Source organism: Delphinus delphis, chromosome 15, assembly GCF_949987515.2.
Source record: "Delphinus delphis chromosome 15, mDelDel1.2, whole genome shotgun sequence".
In the NCBI taxonomy this organism is placed as follows: domain Eukaryota; kingdom Metazoa; phylum Chordata; class Mammalia; order Artiodactyla; family Delphinidae; genus Delphinus; species Delphinus delphis.
Window position 1 is genome coordinate 67,036,473 of NC_082697.1, and position 21,778 is coordinate 67,058,250.

Here is a 21,778-nt window from a genome sequence, read left to right on the forward strand (position 1 = left end):
CAATTCATTTTTATAATAGCATATATTTATATTAATAGTTATATACAAAATCTGGAAAATATGAAGAGCACATATTTATATTAATAGTTATATACAAAATCTGAACCTTGGCCTAACCCTCACATCTTATACAAAAATTAACTCAAAATGGATCATGGACTTAAATATAAAATGTAAACCTATGAAACTTTCAGGAAAAAAAAAACAACACAAGAGAAAACCTTTAAGGTCTAGGGCCAGGTAAAGAATTCTTAGACTTGACACAAAAAACACAATCTGTAAAAGGAGAGATTGATATATTTGACCTCATCAAGATTAAAAGCTTCTGCTCTGGAAAGAACTGTTGAAAGAATGAAAAGACAAACTGCAGACTGGGAGCAAATATTTACAAACCACACAGCTGACAAAGGACTAGTATCTAGAATATATAAAGTACTCTCAAGACTCAACAGTAAAATAAAATAAAATAAAATTAGAAAATGGGCAAAAGACATGAAGAGACATTTCACCAAAAAGGATATGTAGATAGGAAATAAGTACATGAAAAGATGTTCAATTATTAGCCGTCAGGGAAACATAAGTAAAACCACAGTAAGGTATCGCTACATACCTACCAGCATGGCGGAAATAAAAACCAGGGACAATACCAAGTGCTGGTGAGGATGTACAGAACCTGGATCACTTACATACTGTAAAACAATGCAACTATTTTGGAAGATAACTTGGCAGTTTCTTACAAACTAAACACGTAATTATCATTTGATCCAGCAGTTGAGCTCTTGGGCATCTATCCCAGAGAAATGAAAACTTATGTCCACACAAAAACCTGTACCTGAATCTTCCTAGAGGCTATATTTGTAATAGGCAAAAATGGGAAAGGTCCTTTAATGGGTGAATGATGAAAGAAACTGTGATATATCCGTACCATGAAATACTACTCAGAAATAAAAAGGAATGAACTATCGATACACAAAACAAATTGGATGGCTCTCCAGGGAATTATGCTGAGTGAAAAAAGCCAGCCTCAAAAGGTTACATACTGTATGGTTCTTTTAATGTAACATCTGTGAAAAGACAAACTATCAGAAGTGAAGAACAGATTTGGGGGTTAGGGGTGGAGAATGGGCTGGGGGAGAGGTGGGTATACTTATTACAGGACAACATGAAGGGCCCATGTGATGATGGAACTGTTCTGTATGTTGACTCTGCTGGTGGATACATGAACATGTGATAATGTTGTATAGAGATAAATCCACACACACGAGTACAATTAAAACTGGGGAAATCTGAATGAGATCAGTGTATTGTACCAATGTCAATATCCTCGTTGTGATGTTGTACCATAGTTTTGCTAGAGGTTACCATTGGGAGAAACTGGGTAATGAGTATGCAGTTCTCTGTATTATTCTCTGTATTATTTCTTACAAGTGCATATGAATCCATAATTATCTCAAAATTAAAAGTTTAAGTTAAAAAACTGCCTTGGCATGTAAAGATGTCCACAGTATAGGGTTTTGTGAGAAAATTAGGTTACAAAATGGAATAAAGAATACAATAAAGAAACAATTTATTTTGATCATTTCGTGTATTTATATTAATAGTTAGGTATAAAATATGGAATATATGCTGAAGTGATAATAATGAATTCTTCTGGGTGGAGGGACTATGGGTAACTTTATCTTTTATTTCTGTGTATGTTTTATTTTTTCTACTGGACACATGGATTAGTGGGGTGAAAATAAGTAAACATTTAAAAAAAGAAAATAAAAGGCTGTTGGGTAAGTAGTTCACAGAATCGCTGAGATGTCTGGAGAAAGAAAAGTGGGGAAGAACCAGGAGGGGCTGGGCAGCAGGAATCCCTGGCCAGGTTCCCTCAAAGGATCTGGCTGGGGCAGCACTGTTGCTGCCCTGAGCTGCTCTGATGACATAACTTGCCCATCAGCATCACAGGCAATGGACTGGGTGCCCCCAATTTCCCTGCTACCGCTTACCTCCAGAACTTCAATCTTGCTGCAACCACTATTGCTGCACGCACACACACACGGACACACACACACACACACAGACACACACACACACACACACAGGGAGAGATGGAGACAGAAAGAAAGATCTCTCTGGTTCCTGCTTCCTGGTATCCTTTGCTCCTGACTCAAAGCCTGGAGCAGGTACTCAAGCAAATCTCATCATTTTCAGAATCTGGAGCAAGAACAGAAATGGAGGTCCACATACTATATGCTTAAACATTTAAAAGTTATGAATAAAACCTACAAACTATTAAATAAAGTATGTTCTATAATCCAATCCTGACAGATATACCTTCAGAGCATCCTGGAAGGCCAAGTTCAGATTTAGAATTCTGACTCCTCGGAGATCTACACTTGAAGGTGATGGTATGGGGAAACCCCCGCCCCGCCCGGCCTGTGGGCCACCCCACTTCTCTTTCCACTCCTGGCTCTTCCTTCACACGAGCATGTAAACATCAGAGCTCCATTCACACCCTCTCTTGTAAAGAGTCATTTCTTGGCCACCCTTTGGTCTTCAGGGTGCTGATGCAATCCACCCTCGGCAGGACAAACGTGGGGAAGAGATCTGTGTGGACTTAGAAATGAGTTGAGGCTGTTTGACCAGGTATTCCAGGATCCAGGATACCTGGAATGTGGTCTATAAGGAGGGGTGAGCACACCTCCTTAGTCCTGTGGACTCCTCACTCCATGGGAAGGGACACAGCCAGAATCTGGCTCTCCCTAGCTGCAAGGGAGTCCAGGAAAGTGAGATCTGACACTTTCAGCTTCTTAGTAGAGGATAGGTTCTGCCAGCTACCAAGACTCATAGCATGGGGAATTCCAGAAACATAGGAAAGATGCTCAGAGCTGGGCAGCCTAAAAGAAGAATAAATGTTTACTATGATGCTTTAACACTTAGATGTTATCCATTGCCATCTCAGAGATTCATACTTGGTGATGATGATGATGATGAGGGAGGCTAATATCTATTGAGTACTCATTTCTGTCGGGCACCGTGCAAACCTCCTTACATACTTCATCTTATTTCATCCTCTAAGCTGTAGCCCCTTTTGTTATTGCCACCTCCATCAGAGACAAGAAAGCTGTGATGCTAAGAGGTTAGGTAACCTGGTCAAGGTCACTCGGGCAGCTAGTAGCAAAGACAGGCTTTGAACTCAAGAATGCTTGGCTCCAGGGTCTACAAGCTTTACCACTACATTGGGTATCCTCTATAGAGTAGACTGGTAGAGATGATTTTGAACCTAAAAATCAAAATGTGTGCTAATAGCTATTTGTTGCCTTGACTGTAGAAAACCTGAATAATACCCCCTACAAATGTCTGAGCCTGAATAGGGACACCCAGTGGGATGAGTTCACTGTAGGTGTGTCCCCTGAGCAGGCTATCAAGCTGAGGTGAATGATACTTTACCACTGTTGCCCTGATACCCTTCCCTCTCACCAGTCTTCTTTAGGACCAAGGATTCCCAGAGGTCAAAGTTGTAGAGATAGGGCTAAAGAGTCCCAGTAGCAATGGAGAAGAAAGGGCAAGTGATTGGGAGGTAAGCATGTGTCACCCTGGTGCATAGACAGTTGGCCTGGTTTAACGGAAAAATGATCCAAAATGGTGTCTGGACAGAGAGAGGATCCCATCAGAAATAAAAAGTCAGCACTGGGCTACAGCAGTGCTTCTCTCACTGTGGGGTGTTTGTTGTGACGGCACCAAGATAATTTCCGGTGTCACACAGCCATCAACTCACAAAGAAAGTTATTCTTTTACAAACATCTTCCAATCCTTCTGAATACATAGAGGAGACTTCTCAGTCTGGTGCTAAAATGTCCTTAAAACCTCTCTTGTTTATTCACCTTTTGAACAAGGAGACAAGTCTCAAACTCAGTGTCTAACAGACAACAATATCTAAAGGATGAAATAACTCCATTTTGTCTTTATTGTATAAGTTCTTGAAGTTCCCTTCAATTTGGGGAAACGATGCTGGTTTTTACTTTTAGTAATGGTCAGGCTCACCTTAATAATGATCAGGTTCATTTTAACTGTAAAAAGTGAGATGATATAAAGAAATTTGACAGAAATAGTCATAATGTTGGTAGGGCAGAAATCATGAAGGTGGCATGTAAATGACTGAAGTTGGAGAAACGCTGCCCTGGAATATCTCCAATTCCCTGCGTTCTCTCTCTTGAGAATCTGAGCATGGTGGAAAGGGCACCGAAAATTACAGAACCCCAATAAATAGTATCCATATCTTTCCCCCTTCCATTTTATTCTCTCATTTTATACTTAGAAGGGGGATTCTAGACATGAATACATCACCTCTTTTAGTATGTTAATAAATTATCAGAAATGTGTCCTTGCAACTCACAGTATCATTACACAGGGGCTGGGATGGCTGGGAGGCAGAGACAGGGTGGAGGGAAGGATTAGGGAAGGCGCAGTCGCCGATGAAAATAAAGAAGCATTTTCAAGGTCTGCAGCTAAGCCTCAAGCCATCACTGTGTGAGCAAGGAAGTGCTAGAAAGTTGTTTGTGTGAAATGGAGCGTAAACTGCAAACGTTGTTGAGGTGGAGGAGAAGGGAGCAGAGATTGAGGGGGTAGGGATGAAATGTGCGGAAAGAAGGAGGGACCCATTTAGGAAGCATCAGCCCCCACTGCAAGTGGGAGACCGTAGGAGTTTGGCTGTCCTTATTTATACAATACCAGATAACGCTGCAGCTCACACGCCATGTGTTTGTTGCTGCATCTCCATCAACAGATGGAGGTAATAAAGAGGCTAAAAATGGAAACACGAACTGGTGTGTAGCTTTGTTGTGGCAGTTTGTCACGAACAGTCAAGATTCCCTCGCCAGTAAGTGTGCTTGTCAAGGTCACCCATGACCTCTTTGGTATTAAATCTAACAGACACTTGGTTGGCCAGGCTGTAGCAAGGCTAGGGAGGCCAGTCTCTTGGGGTATGAGGTTGGCCGCTGCCCACTTGCGATGAGCCCAGCTCAAGCAATGCTTTGGCTTCCCTGGGGCTTCTGGAGGCTGTTAGTTCCAGCTTTGGTCAATAACCTATGTAGTTAATCAACTTAAAGGGAGTGCTGTTAGCAATGGTTCTTGACCCTGGCTGTGCACTGGAATCACCTAGGGAGCTTTAAAAATAATACCAGTCCTAGACCTCACCCAGGACCAATTGGTGAGGCCTCAGATATCAGCATTTTTTAAATCACTCCAGTTGATTTTTAAATCACTCCAGTTGATTCTCATGTGCAGTCAGGGCTGAGAACCACTAGGCTAGATCATTAGGGGCCAAGTTCAGACACAGATATACAACGGCAATCTTGTTCCTTCTCTACTCTGTGACCTCCTACCTCTCCCTAGTACACTCTGCATTGGGGTGGATATAGGGGATTGGCATTGAGAGAGCAAGAGGCAGTAATTTATTTAAGCAAAAACCAATTGATGCAGTTTTAAGATTGCTTCCAGTTTTATATGAATAATGCTGTAACTAACCAATAATCTCATGCACAAACCTGTGTATGTATCCATCATTTATTTTCTTGGGATAAATTTCTACCCTGAGTAAAAAGGTATGAATACTTTCTAAAGTTTGTAATGTAGATTGTCAAATTGTCTTCCAGAACAATTGTTCCAATTGATATACTCAAGGATGCATGAGGGAGCCCTTTCTCAATATATTTGATGGCCTAGAGTTTATCATTTAAAATTACTGGCCAACTTGATTGGTAATAAATTCTACTTAACATGATTTTACTTTGTACTTCTTTAATGTTCGATTTTTCCATTTGTATATTAGTCATTTGTATTTCTTTTTTTCTGAAATAGCCATTCATATAAGTTGACCATTTTTCCATTGTGGTGTTCATCTTTTCTTACTGATTTTTAAATGCTCCTTATTATACTTTTATAAAAGGCATATACTCTTTTTTTTTTGCAGTATGTGGGCCTCTCACTGTTGTGGCCTCTCCCGTTGCGGAGCACAGGCTCCGGACGCGCAGGCTCAGCCACGGGCCCAGCCACTCCGCAGCATGTGGGATCTTCCCAGACCGGGGCACGAACCCATGTCCCCTGCATCGGCAGGCAGACTCTCAACCACTGCGCCACCAGGTAAGCCCTTTTTTTTTTTCTTTTTTCATATACTCTTTATATAAGAGGTATAAAACTCTTAATATACTTCTCTCTATATACCTCTGTATTAAGGGTATTAAAATTTGTGTCATTTACATTACGAATATTTTTCTTGGTGTCATTTGCTCTCAATTTTATTTGAGACGTTTTAGATATATAACTGTAAGTTGCTTGTGTAGCCAAATGTACCAGTCTTATCCTTTATGGTATCTTCCACTGCTTTTAGGTTTAAAAAGTTCTCTTTTTATCTCAAAATGTTCTTATAATTATTTTATGACCTAATTTCTAATATTGAATGCTTTGCTTCATCTGAAATTTGTTTTGGCTAACAAATGGCCTTAACTCCAATACCCAAATGCCAGCTCCCTCACATACCGAACGTAAGAGTCTATTTGGGAGTTTTCTTTTTTGTCTCATTCATCAATGTCTGTTCTGTCTTGATCTATTAACACACTGTTTGAATTACTACAATTTTATCATTTAAGATCTCACCAAGTACATTATTTTTATTTTCAAAAGCATTCTGTCTATTCTTCATGATCCTCATTTGAATATGTTTTTGGAAAAGTCTTGTAAACTTGTTACAAAATTAATGCATGTTAAGGCAATATTGTCTGAAAATTTTGACAGTTAGGTCTATGGATCCAAAGAGAGAGTCCAAGAATGAGAAATGTAGTATTTTATATCTGTGAGAAAAGAGAGGACTATTCAGTGATTGATTTGGGACAAATGCTTATTCAATCGGAAAACATTAGAATGCTACCTTAGACTATATACAAAAAGATTCCAGGAAAATTGGCAAAGTCCACAAACAGTCAGTTTACGTACAAGGAATCCCAAATGGCCAAGAAATATATAAAAAGATTTTTACCCTCAGTGATAATCGGGGAAATGCAAATAAAAACAATTAGTTACCATTCTTTTCTTCCATATGACAGGCAACATTATTTTTAAAATATACTTTCTTAATAGTAGAGTTGATGAGGTTGGGAGGAATTGCTGCGGGAGTATGGATCAGCAAAGTCACATTGGAGGGAAATTGGGGAGGATCTATTAAAATTTAAAACATTCACACCTTATAACCCAGTGAATCCATCTAGAGAGATACTAGCATGTGTACGCAGTAAGGGCAAGGAAAAGCCGGCCTCTACCAGTTGCTAAAATACTGATATATTTCTCTTTGGGTTGGTAGACAGCCCCACCTCACGTCCTACAAGTGCTCTAAATCCCCACTGCCCAGGGCACTTGAACCTTTTCCCCTCAGCCTCAAACTGTCCCTACTGTCCTGTGATCCGGCAACTAAATAGTTATAGTGAGTTAACTGACTGGCACAGAGGGAGCTTGGACTGCCCTCCAGCCCTGGCCCAGGGACGCTGTAGCTGGCTGGGGATATTTAACTGTGATTCTTGTGTTAAAAGATGTTCATTGAAGCATTGTTGTAAGAACTACAGATGGAAATAACTTGAGGCAGAAACTGCTAACAGCCTGCCAAATATCCTCGTCTCTTTCAAAACAACTGAACCTAATAACATTACTGCCTGTCAAAAGAATACATGTCCCAGGTTTCCTTGCAGCCAGGTGGCCATGTGATTAAATTCCAGCCAGTGAACTGTGAGCTGACAGTTGTGTGGGACGTCTGGGAAAGCTTAAAAGTTAGGATGGGCACCCTTCTTTCCTTCCTCCGTGCAGTCACCTCTATTGAGGATGTGATGGTGGGGACTGCAGCACCCATCTTCAACTACAAGGAGGTGAGACACACCCAAGGTTATAGAGAGCTGGAAGCTTGGGTGCCTAGTAACTTCTGGGAACCGCCATGTAGACACAGACTGCCTACTTCTGGACTTCCTTTAAATGAGATGGATTGATATCCTATTCAACCTGTTGTTGCTTTGGGTTTCTCAGTTATATGCAGCCAAATTAAATCACAATGGATACAAAGCTAAAAGCCTATCTACAGGGACATGGCTAAATCAACCCTGATCTATAAAAGATGTAAATTGGAAACAACTTGAGGCAGCATATATATGATGAAGCACTTTGCAGAGACTGAGTTAAGTCCACAGGTATTAACATGTTGAGTGAAAAAAGCATGTTGCAGAATATCATAATTGTATATGAGGACTACTCCCTAAACCCCCAATAAAGAATGCTGTTTTTTTCGCCCGATTTTTCTATACACGAAAGCGTAGAAGAAAGACTGAAAGTATACTACCTAAACTGTGATAATGTTAGTAACTTTTGGGGAGAGGACAAAAATTGCCGGGGCATGGTCAAAGGGCACCATATCTTTGGCTGCAGTATTCGACATTTTTACAAAAGGAATGATTCATGTACTACTTGTATGGTACAAATTAATTAGGTTTCCCACACACCCACCAGCGGACCTTCTTAAACTGTTTACTCGCCTGCTGCTTGCCACCTGCAGGGTCCACATTGGAGAACTGTCAGAGCTTAAGGCTCAGACCTGGAGGAGCAGCCTCTTTGGCACACAGAGATTAGCTTGAAAGCCACCACCTGAGCGCTTTCTGTTGGAGCAGTTCAAGGTTCTTTCAGAACCCCTCTGTCACACAGACTGTATTTCTTACAATACCACTAAGTCTAAAGGCATGAAATAAAAGTATTAATCTACAGGGACAAAGAAAGTGAGAGGACACAACAGCAAATGAGAAATTACAATAAAAAATTGGACACAGCACCCAGCACAGCAGAGCTGAGAAAATTGCACTGAACGCCTGAAGTAGGAAATACTGCTGGAGAGAATCTTCAAAAGGCTGAGCTTTGGAGTCACTGGGTGTTGCAGAAAGCAGGGGGAGGGGGAGGAGGTGTTAGAGGTTTAAGAAGAGGTGAGAAGGTACTAAATGGTTACATAGGGGAATGGGAAAATGGATTAGGGAAAGGTAGTATGATTGCTAGGAAGTGTTAAGGATCCACTTGAGATTAGAAATGGTAAATTTTAAGTGAGGATTAGTCATCGTGCTTGTGCATTTTCTGTGTTCAACTGTCTGGGTGCAGGCATTGGGCACTGAGTGGGCAGAGAATTGATTCTAACTAGGAAATACAGCACTGTGAGAGAAGGTCAAGGGAGCTGATGACATAAGCAAAAAAGTGATTATTGTGTTTATCCACGGAATTTACACTGAATAAAGAGGGAAGAGTGGGTATGAAGGAGGTGATCAATAAACAGAGAATTCAGTCCTTTAAGTTAAGTTGTCCCATATCCTCAGGGCTAAAATTATTGTCCTCCAAGCAAAGGGGTCTTTGAAGGTATTACCTATCTATTTGTATAATAAGCATTTATTGAACACCTACCATGAACTGTCCAGAGAGGATACCTGGTTACTTCCCTAGAAACATTTAAAATATCAAGGATATAAGTTAGATCCAAAGCAGGAGGTGTCTTCGGTGATTAATGAGAACAGAGATTTACTTTATTGTCAATAAAACTTTTAAATAGATTGAAAGATACATACTTAATTGAAAAGTATATACCTGTATCAATCAAAATAGCTTAAGTCAAAAAGAATTTATTCATGGATGTAATTGAAAAGTTTGCAGCATAATAATGGCTAATGTTTACTGAGGGCTTATCGTTAATGAGGATCTGTTCTAAGTGCACTGCATTTAATCTTATTAGCAGAGCCAGGATTTGAACTCAGGCAGTACGCTTCCAGACACTGCACTCCTAACCACTGTACTTTACTGTCTCTTGAAGAGATAGCTTCAGGCAAAGCTGGATCCAGGGATTCAAACATTATCACCAGGACCCAGTCTTTTCCTCCCACTCTGCTCACTTCTGTGGTGAATTAATTCACATGCCTGCTAGGTTCTCTCCACTCATGGTAGCTGCAGGCTTACACCATCCTTACATCCAGCATTTCCAGAAGAAAGTTATTTTCTCTTTCTGAAAGCACTAGACCTACACGGGTCTATACTTAGTGATATGACATAGATTCACAATATCATTAAGTTAAAAAAAAAACAGCTTACAAAACAGTAGCTATGGGCTGGCCCATAAATAAACAAACAAATGCATTTATAATTGGAAGGATTTAAAAAAAATTAATGACAGTTGTTTCTGAATGTTATGATTTGGGAGACTTTTTGCTTCTCAGTATTTTCATTTGTTTCTCCATTGGAGAATGTATTATCTGTAGAATAAAAATGTTGAAAAGAAACAAAAAACTCAATATAAGCTGACAAATGTATCTCCCTAAATTGTTCTCTGTACCTAGGTAGATCTTCCACTCCTATACTACTAAAATCTATATCACAGGAAATTGATAAATTCAGGGTGACGACACCAGCAGTGACATTCTTATCTGCTTCCTTGTGGTTAAAGAGGGAGTATCAGGAGGTCAGCTCTACCATATTATTGTACAGGTGAACAGGCTTAGTATCTTCCCTGACATTACAAATAATTCACTTTGGAAAAATTCTGAAATGAAATATTAGTTCTTTTTTGGAAGCCCTGATGGGGTGATATTATTTAGTGGTCCATCAAGAAGAAGAAAGGAGATGGAGATATATGTATACATATAGCTGATTCACTTTGTTATACAGCAGAAACTAACACAACATTGTAAAGCAATTATACTCCAATAAAGATGTTAAAAAAGAAAGTTAACTTGCGATAGTGAAAAAAAAAAGAAGAAGAAGAAGAAAGGAGATAAAGAAACCAAGGGAGTCCCGAAGTGAATATGCAGCCCAAATTCCAAGTTCCAGGCTGAGCTGGAACTAGCTGTTTAATCCCCACCACCAGGGAGTTTACAGTCTTATTACGAAGGCAAGATGGTAAGATAGGGTGGATATAAGACAATGTGGGTTAAATAATGCAGGATGGGAGGTGGGGCCGTGTAACAGCTCTGACCCAAAGGAACATTACAGGTAAAACTGATCGTCAATCACCCCATTCATGCTTTTTTGCACTAGTTTCCCCCTTCTTCACCCTGAAGTATCTGAGTGAGAACATGGACAAATCGACCTACTTGACACTGTTTCCTCATATTTAAAATAGGGATAGTAACAATCTGTGTCATGTTTATTGAGAGGATTAGATTAGTTAATGCATCTAAATGCTTTGCCCAGTGCCTGCTACTGAGTAAATGGCGCAGTAAGGAGTGCCTATTATTGTTATGATTGTTGTTGCCAATGGCAAAAGTAAACCGTCATGGAGAGTGACAAGAGGCCTGGAATCTAACAAAGTACTTAAAATCAACCATGGTTCCTGGTCTTCTAGATTTGGTTCCCTTCTATAGGAAGTACCTGGTCCCTTGAACTTTTGCCCTCTGATTTTATCCAGAGAAGGGAGCATGTGTAAAGTCTTCTCTCACCCTCACTCCTAACTTCTTTCTTAAATGTGGAATATTCATTCACATCCTCTCAGCTCAGATGTGAATGTTGCATCTCACACAACCTGCAGACCATGAGACTTCATTTCCCAGCCTTTTGCCTCATAAGAACCACCCTCTTTGGAACATTTTTCTCACATTTTATAAAACTCGGCACTAGGGAAATTTTTGAAAATGACACTGAAATAAAACTGAATAATAAGACTTGATTGGGTCCAAAGACTTAAGGGAAAGAAAATGTCATTTTATAATTTCAAATTCAAGGAGGTCTTACACGCAAAGTATTAGAGTGGGAAGGAAGATTCAAGATACTGCGGATGCAAAAGAGAAAACAAAGACTCAGAAGGAAAAGGATGAGAAAGAAATGCGTTCTGTGGCTGCTATTCTGTTTATAAGCCCAGTTCTCCATTCTTCTCATTAAATTCAGGTATTACCTGGAAGTTCTTCTTCTGTGTGAATTATTCCAAATTCTGCTTTTTGCTTATGTTAGCCAGAGTTAGTTTCTGTTACCCACAACTCAGTAACCCTTACTGATTTACAAATAAAGAAAAAAAGGGGAGTTGCCGCAGCTGTTGGCTGAGCCATGTGGCTGACAGGGTCTTGGTGCTCCGGCCGGGTGTCAGGCCTGTGCCTCTGAGGTGGGAGAGTCAAGTTCAGGACATTGGTCCACCAGAGACCTCCCACCTCCATGTAATATCAAACGGCAAAAGCTCTCCCAGAGATCTCCATCTCAACGCTAAGACCCAGCTCCACTCAACGACCAACAAGCTACAGTGCTGGACACCCTATGCCAAACAACCAGCAAGACAGGAACACAACCCCACCCATTAGCAGAGAGGCTGCCTAAAATCATAAAAAAGTCACAGACACCCCAAAACACACCACCGGACGCGGTCCTGCCCACCAGAAAGACAAGATCCAGCCTCATCCACCGGAACACAGGCACCAGTCTCCTCCACCAGGAAGCCTACATAACCCACTGAACCAACCTTAGCCACTGGGGGCAGACACCAAAAACAACGGGAACTACGAACCTGCAGTCTGCGAAAAGGAGACCCCAAACACAGTAAGATAAGCAAAATGAGAAGACACAGAAATACGCAGCAGATAAAGGAGCAAGATAAAAACCCACCAGACCAAACAAATGAAGAGGAAACAGGCAGTCTACCTGAAAAAGAATACAGAGTAATGATAGTAAAGATGATCCAAAATCTTGGAAACAGAATGGACAAAATGCAAGAAATGTTTAACAAGGACTTAGAGGAACTAAAGAGCAAAGAAACAGTGATGAACAACACAATAAATGAAATTAAAAATTCTCTAGAAGGAATCAATAGCAGAATAACTGAGGTAGAAGAACGGATAAGTGACCTGGAAGATAAAATAGTGGAAATAACTACCGCAGAGAAGAATAAAGGAAAAAGAATGAAAAGAATAGAGGACAGTCTCAGAGACCTCTGGGACAACATTAAATGCACCAACATTCAAATTATAGGGGTCCCAGAAGAAGAAGAGAAAAAAAAAAAGGGACTTAGAAAATATTTGAAGAGATTGTAGTTGAAAACTTCCCTAATATGGGAAAGGAAATAGTCAATCAAGTCCAGGAAGCGCACAGAGTCCCATACAGGATAAATCCAAGGAGAAACACGCTAAGACACATATTAATCAAACTATCAAAAATTAAATACAAGGAAACAATATCAAAAGCAGCAAGGGAAAAACAACAAATAACATACAAGGGAATCCCCATAAGGTTAACAGCTGATCTTTCAGCAGAAACTCTGCAAGCCAGGAGGGAGTGGCAGGACATATTTAAAGTGATGAAGGAGAAAAACCTGCAAGCAAGATTACTCTACCCAGCAAGGACCTCATTCAGATTTGACGGAGAAATTGAATCTTTACAGACAAGCAAAAGCTAAGAAAATACAGCACCACCAAACCAGCTTACAACAAATGCTAAAGGAAATTCTCTACTCAGGAAACACAAGAGAGGGAAAAGACCTACAATAACAAACCCAAATCAGTTAAGAAAATGGTAATAGGAACATACGTATCAATGACTACCTTAAATGTAAATGGATTAAATGCTCCAAACAAAAGACATAGACTGGCTGAATGTATACAAAAACAAGACCCATATATATGCTGTCTACAAGAGACCCACTTAAGACCTAGAGACACAACAGACTGAAAGTAAGGGGATGGAAAAAGATATTCCATGCAAATGGAAATCAAAAGAAAGCTGAAGTAGCCAATTCTCAAATCAGACAAAATAGACTTTAAAACAAAGACTATTACAAGAGACAAAGAAGGACACTACATAATGATCAAGGGATCAATCCAAGAAGAAGATATAACAATTGTAAATATTTATGCACCCAACATAGGAGCACCTCACTACATAGGCAAATGCTAAGAGCCATAAATGGGGAAATCGACAGTAACACAATCATAGTAGGGGACTTTAACACCCCACTTTCACCAATGGACAGATCATCCAAAATGAAAATAAATAAGGAAACACAAGCTCTAAATGATACATTAAACAAGATGGACTTAATTGATATTTATAGGACATTCCATCCAAAAACAACACAAAACAGTTTCTTCTCAAGTGCTCATGGAACATTCTCCAGGATAGATCATATCTTGGGTCACAAATCAAGCCTTGGTAAATTTAAGAAAATTGAAATCATATCAAGTATCTTTTCCGACCACAACGCTATGAGACTAGATATCAATTACGGAAAAAAATCTTTAAAAAATAAAAACACATGGAGGCTAAACAATACACTACTTAATAACCAAGAGATCACTGAAGGAATCAAAGAGGAAATCAAAAAATACCTAGAAACAAATGACAATAAAAACACGACGACCCAAAACCTATGGGATGCAGCAGAAGCAGTTCTAAGAGGGAAGTTTATAGCAATATAATCCTACCTCAAGAAACAAGAAACATCTCAAATAAACAACCTAACCTTACACTTAAAGAAATTAGAGAAAGAACAAAAAAACTCCAAAGTTAGCAGAAGGAAAGAAATCATAAAGATCAGATCAGAAATAAATGGGAAAAAAAATGAAGGAAACAATAGCAAAGATCAATAAAACTAAAAGCTTGTCCTTTGAGAAGATAAACAAAATTGATAAACCATTAGCCAGAGTCATCAAGAAAAAAGAGAGAAGACTCAAATCAATAGAATTAGAAATGAAAAAGGAGAAGTAACAACTGACACTGCAGAAATACAAAGGATCATGAGAGATTACTACAAGCAACTATATGCCAATAAAATGGACAATTTGGAAGAAATGGACAAATTCTTAGAAAAGCACAACCTTCCAAGACTGAACCAGGAAGAAATAGAAAATATAAACAGACCAATCACAAGCACTGAAATTGAGACTGTGACTAAAAATCTTCCAACAAACAAAAGCCCAGGACCAGATGGCTTCACAGGTGAATTCTATCAAACATTTAGAGAAGAGCTAACACCTATCCTTCTCAAACTCTTCCAAAATATAGCAGAGGGAGGAACACTCCCAAACTCATTCTACAAGGCCACCATCACCTTGATACCAAAACCAGACAAAGATGTCACCAAAAAGAAAACTACAGACCAATATCACTGATGAACACAGATGCAAAAATCCTCAACAAAATACTAGCAAACAGAATCCAACAGCACATTAAAAGGATCATACACCATGACCAAGTGGGGTTTATTCCAGGAATGCGAGGATTCTTCAGTATACGCAAATCAATCAATGTGATAAACCACATTAACAAACTGAAGAAGAAAAACCATATGATCATCTCAATAGATGCAGAAAAAGCCTTTGACAAACTTCAACACCCATTTATGATAAAAACCCTCCAGAAAGTAGGCATAGAGGGAACTTACCTCAACATAATAAAGGCCATATATGACAAACCCACAGCCAACATTGTTCTCAATGGTGAAAAATTGAAACCATTTCCTCTAAGATCAGGAAAAGACAAGGTTGTCCACTCTCACCACTATTATTCAACATAATTTTGGAAATTTTAGCTACAGCCATCAGTCAATAAAAAGAAATAGAAGGAATCCAAATCAGAAAAGAAGAAGTAAAGCTGTCACTGTTTGATACTATACATAGAGAATCCTAAAGATGCTACCAGAAAACTACTAGAGCTAATCAATGAATTTGGTAAAGTAGCAGGATACAAAATTAATGCACAGAAATCTCTTGCATTCCTATACACTAATGATGAAAAATCTGAAATTGAAATTAAGAAAACATTCCCATTTACCATTGCAACAAAAAGAATAAAATATCTAGGAATAAACCTACCTAAGGAGACAAAAGACCTGTATGCAGAAAACTATAAGACACTGATGAAAGAAATTAAAGATGATACAAACAGATGGAGAGATATACCATGTTCTTGGATTGGAAGAATCAACATTGTGAAAATGACTCTACTACCCAAAGCAATCTACAGATTCAATGCAATCCCTATCAAACTACCAATGGAACCTAGAGGCAGAACAAGAATAAAGATGCAGACGTAGAGAATGGACTTGAGGACACAGCGAGGGGGAAGGGTAAGCTGGGACGAAGTGAGAGAGGGGCATGGTCTTATATACACTACCAAATGTAAAATAGGTAGCTAGCGAAGCAGCCGCATAGCACAGGGAGATCTGCTCGGTGCTTTGTGACCACATAGCAGGGTGGGATAGGGAGGGTGGGAGGGAGGGAGACGAAAGAGGGAAGAGATATGGGGATATATGTATATGTATAACTGATTCACTTTGTTATAAAGCAGAAACTAACACATCATTGTAAAGCAATTATACTCCAATAAAGATGTTAAAAAAAAGGCAATTAAGAGTCAGAAGAAAACAAGACACAAAGAGGACTAGAGAAGATGGAGACGGTAGTTGGATCCTATGACTGCCCAGATTTTGAAGGATTCCAGTCGTAGTCTGTGTATTTCCTTAAAAATAAGCCCCCACCCCACCTTCACCATTTTTTAAAATTAAAATGGTCCCTGTTCCCTGTAAGTGAGGTGGCACCTGTTTTTTGTATTAATCAAGACTCTTTCTACTGCAAGTAACAGAAAGGTAACTAATGAGTTGGAGCAAAAAGTCCAGGGACCATGCTTCTGGCACGGCTAGATTCACATACCATCAGGAATCTGATTCTCCATCGTTCAGTCCGCTCTCCTTTGTGTCTGTTTCATTCTCCAGGGTTTCCCCTCTTGATGGCGGAGATGGCCATTGGAAGCTTCAGGCTTATTTTGTACTAGTTTATCATCTCAGAAGAAAAAGTTTCTCTTTCCAGTAGTTTCAACAAAAGTTCTGTGGTTGCTGCTCACTGGAAAGTGCTGAGTAGCTTTCAGTCACTGAAACGTGATTGGAAAATTGTGATTGACTGGGCTTGGTCATATGCCTGCCCTTGAACTAGGTGAACACACACCACATAGGAAAAGAATGAGGGGAAATGCTCTAAGAACGGTAGAGATTATGAATTGCCCTCCATAAGTTTTTGTCAAATTCTTTCTGGGTAACAGAACACCCACATATTAGCCAGGAATATAGCCACCCAGAATCAAGACTACATTTCAAAGGAGCTCTTGAAGCTAGAAAGCCAGGTGACAATGTTCAGACCAACTGAATACAAGTGGAAGTGATGCAGGTCACTTCCTGGAAACATCCTCAAAGGAATATGTCATGATTTTCTGTCCTTTCTTCCTTACCTGTGTCCAGAATGTGGACAGGATGGCTGGAGCTGAATAAGTCATCTTGGACTTACATGGTGATTTGGGGATGGAGGAAACACATGGTAGAGCCTGGGTCCTTAACACTGTGGAGCCACATCAGCACTGAGTCATCTTTATCTTCTTTTATGTGATAGAAAAGTAAACATATGTCTTGTTTAACTAGAAAAGTAAACATATGTCTTGTTTAACTGAGTGTTATTTGACAAACCACACAACCCAACGTAATCCTACCAGAACCCCCCAAAGGAAAATCCTGGCATTCCTGGAAAAAATAGGGGCAGGGATGATGTGCAGGCATGTCCACTGTCTCACTCCCTGAAAAATTTTATCTCAGTCACGGTCATGACTCTGCTTGGAAATTTGAAGAGGTAAATCTGCCTGGCTCTGATATATCTGAATATCCAGAAATTTCAGAGCTTATGAATTCAAAGACAAAACTAATTTTAAAGTTGAGCCAAGCACAGAATTATGAGAAATAACCATATCCATGTTTTATTTTCCCTAAAGAAAAAAGCACTTGTCAGAGTGGATTAATCCACATTTAACCTTGTAACTTTAACAGTGAAATGTAGAAATAGCAGGCTCACAATGTGGAAAACTGTTGAGAATACATATTAGAACTTCTTTCAATAAATTTGTTTTGACATTTTTATTAAGAATGTGAGTGAGGAATTAAATTGTAATCAAACACAGAGATGGGATGATGCCAATACAACGGTTCATGCCTTGAATAATGGAATCAGAATTATGCAATGTCAGAACCCCAAGAGGTTTAAGTTTGTCATAACTCCCCATTGTACAGATGAGAAAACTGAGGCTCAGAGCTGTCAATCCATTGCCCAAGGTATACCTGGAATCTAGGGTAAAGCTGTTGGCATTCCTTTTTTCTACTTTTTCTTTTTGAATAAATGAAAGCTATGTCATGATTCAAGATTCAAGTAGACATTTTTTTTTTAATGGAGTGAGATGATGAGATAAGATACAATTTCATCAGGTCAAATGTGTAAGGACCTACATGTTGGGTCCAAAAAAGCCCACTGTACAAGCACAGTATGGGGTAGATGTGCCTTAATCAGCAGCACTTGTAAGAAACACTTAGAGACATTACTTGGCTGAAGCTTGAGCTGTCAGCAGTGTGACGTAGCTACAAGAAAAAGATGATGGAGTCATGGGAGGCATTACTAGAAACAGAGTTTACGGAAGGGAGGGGAGAGTCCTGTTGAACTTTTCAGTCTGTTGAGCTTTTCAGTCTACAGTGGGGAATTCCTCATTCAGTCCCAGGTGTCAGACTTCAGAAGTGACATAGACAAATTAGTTCAGATCTAGGATGGAATTATGTGAGGAATGGTCAAAGGAACTTAGGAAACTGCAAAGCACTCTAACAAGGAGCTTGAATCTTGGAGTCCGACTGCCTGGGTTTCATCCCAGCTCATCCAATTACTGAGTATGTGTTCATTAAGCCTTAATCTCATTGTCTGTAAATTAGGAATTATAATAGTACCTGTCGCTGAAGATAAATGAGGTAGTGAATGCCAAGTGATCTGCATGTTACTGGCACAAAACAAGCACTCAGTACGTGTTAGGATTAAGGAAGCAACGTGATGTGAGGATAATGGTAACAATCCCATAGGTTGTGGTGAATATTAAATGAGCTAACACATGCCCCGTGCTTGAAACAAACTTCCTAGTTGTTATCATCTGTAGGAGAGGGATTGGCCTAAGGTTTCTAGGGATGGGTCTGGTTTGGGGACAGAATATTCCCTTAGCTTGGGCTAAAGTCCACAGAACCTGACCAGATTATTCCCGGAAGAAGGACCCTGAAAAAGGATGTTCAGTTTGGGGAGAGAGAGGGGTGCAGTGAGGGTGGTGGTCACTCAGACATTTCATGGGGGTACTCACTTGGTGAACACCTGGACAGGATGACATGGCACTGTGGAGTGACAGCCCAGCTGCATTCTTGGCCATGGTCACTTAGGCACTGTTGAACAGTTCTGATCCGCTAGTGTGGTCACGCAGGGCAGTACTGGGGTTGGTCACTCAAGCCTGTTCTGGGCACGGTCACTGATAATTGTCCTGTGGGCAGTCTCTTAGGAGCCATTCGAGGAGGAACTGCTCCTGGATAAGTCCTCCGCGCCCTCTGTTTCCTCCTCCCAGTGCCACTGCGTGCAGAAGTCCTGGACCTTACGGACGCTGTGGGACCCTGGTCAGCTCCCCGGGGAGCAGCCCACCGCTAGAGGGCGGCGGCTGAGAGGGACCCGCCCTCGGGGAGCCCGCTCCTTTGGGGCTCGCTCTTCCGCCAGGCCCAAGGAGAGGTGGGGTGACAGTGGGTGGAGATGCACGCTTCATGGGTGTGAGAGCGAGCCGCCTGGGTGTGAGTCAGCGCGCGGGGGTCCAAGGAGCTCCACGGATAGTCACGGAATCTCACTCACGCTCGGCTCCTCCGCCCATCCCGTCTAGAGCGTGTGTCCCGGTCCTGCGCCTGCGTGCGCACACCGCACGATGTCCGATTCCGGGCTCTGGGTGTCCTTTGGGTGAAACGGGGGTGGGCGGAAGAGGGAGTGTCCCTGTGGGTGTTTCTGCGCCCAAGTTAGATTTCTCTCTCCCCTCCCCGTGTGGGGTCTGGGGGTGTATCCCGCTCAGGTACGCGTGTACCTGTGTTTGTGCGTGCGTGCGTGTGTCAGTGTGGTGGGACCTGTTATCAGTGCAGGGTGCTTGCGTCGGTGCCCGGGTCTCTGTCTGGGTCTGGATGTTGGCGCAATCTCGAACCCCTGGGTGTCGGGAGGCCCTGGTGGCCGGGGTATCCAGCCTCCCGGAGGAGCAAATGCCTCGACACCTTCCCCTCACCACCCCAAGCTGGCCCGGGCTCCTTAGGGAGCTGCCTACGTGGGGAGGGCCCGGGGTGGTGTGTCCCTGGGAGGGATAGAGAGGGGGGGCCAAGGGGCTGGCCGGGTCCCCGGGCGGGGCGCGGGCTCGGGGGACCCGCGCGGCTGACGTCAGGCGACTCCTTAAATAGAGCCGGCAGCGCGCTCGGCCCCGCATTTCTCGAGGAGCCGGAACGCGGCCGGCGGCCAGCGCCACCGTCCGGCCCGCCCTCCCGCACCGCCGCGCCGCCGCCGAGCGTTCGGGGCGCCGCGGCGCGAGGATCCGGGATGGGGCTTCGGGCGCTGGGCGCGCTTCTAACCCGGCGCACGTGAGAGCCGAGGAGCGCCGGGCGCCGCCCCGCTGCCCGGAGCCCCAGAGCCCAGGACGCGGGGATGTCGGAGGCGCCGCCGCCCGTTCCCCGAGGAGACGCCGCCTCCGGGATCCCCGGGCATGGTGCGCGCCCGGGCCGGCAGCTCCCAGAGAAGACGGCGCCCCCTATGCCCGACCCCCGTGGCCCGGGCCGCGCGGCTCGAGCCCTCTAGGCGGCCGCAGGGCCCCAGCCGCTCCGCCGCCGGCGCCCCCTCGGAAACCATGACCCCCGGAGCGGGCCCATGGAGCCATGGCCTATAGGGTCCTGGGCCGTGCGGGGCCACCTCAGCCGCGGAGGGCGCGCAGGCTGCTCTTCGCCTTCACGCTCTCGCTCTCCTGCACTTACCTGTGTTACAGCCTCCTGTGCTGCTGCGACGACCTCGGCCAGAGCCGCCTCCTCAGCGCGCCTCGCTGCCTCCGCGGCCCCAGCGCGGGCGGCCAGAAACTTCTCCAGAAGTCCCGGCCCTGCGATCTGCCGGGCCCGACGCCCAGCGAGCCCAGCGCTCCCAGCGCGCCCGCCGCTGCCGCGCCCGCCCTTCGCCTCTCCGGTTCCAACCACTCCGGCTCGCCAAAGCTGGGTACCAAGCGGCTGCCCCAAGCCCTCATTGTGGGCGTGAAGAAGGGGGGCACCCGCGCCGTGCTGGAGTTTATCCGCGTGCACCCGGATGTGCGGGCCTTGGGCACCGAGCCCCACTTCTTCGACAGGAACTACGGCCGCGGGCTGGACTGGTACAGGTAAGGAGGGGAGCCCCACTCAGCGCGCCCCGGCTCCAATCGGCTCCGTCCTCTGAGCCATCTCCTGCGCTTTCGCTTCCCCTTAACCCGGCTCGCTGAGTGGGTTCCGGCTGACACGTGAGGGGGTGGGGGAACTCTGGCAGAAGGATTTATCCAGAACTTCCCAGTGATTGTGCAGACGGGCCCCGGTTTCTTGAACGGCGAAGGACAGTTGGCTCTGGAATCGCTGGAAGGGAAGGGAGATCTCTGGCCTGACCTCGGGGCGAGTTGGAGGGCTGGCTCCGTGTCCAGCGTCTGGGGTAAAGCCGAGTGCCCAGGGAAGGGTCAGCCGGGACAGGTGCTGCCTGAACACAGCCCTGTCCTGAGTCTCGCCAGATCTTTCCTGGCATTTGACGGACCCAGAGAAGGGAAAGTCCGAGGAGGGCCCCCTCACGGCAGGGCTCTGCGCTTGGGCGAGGTCCCCGGAGTTCAGGCCGAAGGACAGGGCATCCCCTGAGGTGTGGGCATGACAAAGGTCCCTTCCGCAGTCTCAGTCTGAGCCCCAGGTATTTGC

At 43.1% G+C, this 21,778-nt stretch overlaps 1 protein-coding gene across 1 annotated transcript in view; it reads left to right on the forward strand.

Annotated features, from left to right (window-relative positions):
- The first annotated feature begins 20,317 nt into the window (after nucleotides 1-20,317).
- Nucleotides 20,318-21,778, forward strand: part of HS3ST2 (heparan sulfate-glucosamine 3-sulfotransferase 2) — a 92,489-nt gene continuing 91,028 nt past the window's right edge. The window contains exon 1 of the mRNA XM_060031890.2: nucleotides 20,318-21,225. Coding sequence (XP_059887873.1) covers nucleotides 20,741-21,225 — 485 coding nt within the window. The 5' untranslated portion in view covers nucleotides 20,318-20,740. The remainder of the gene's footprint in view (nucleotides 21,226-21,778) is intronic.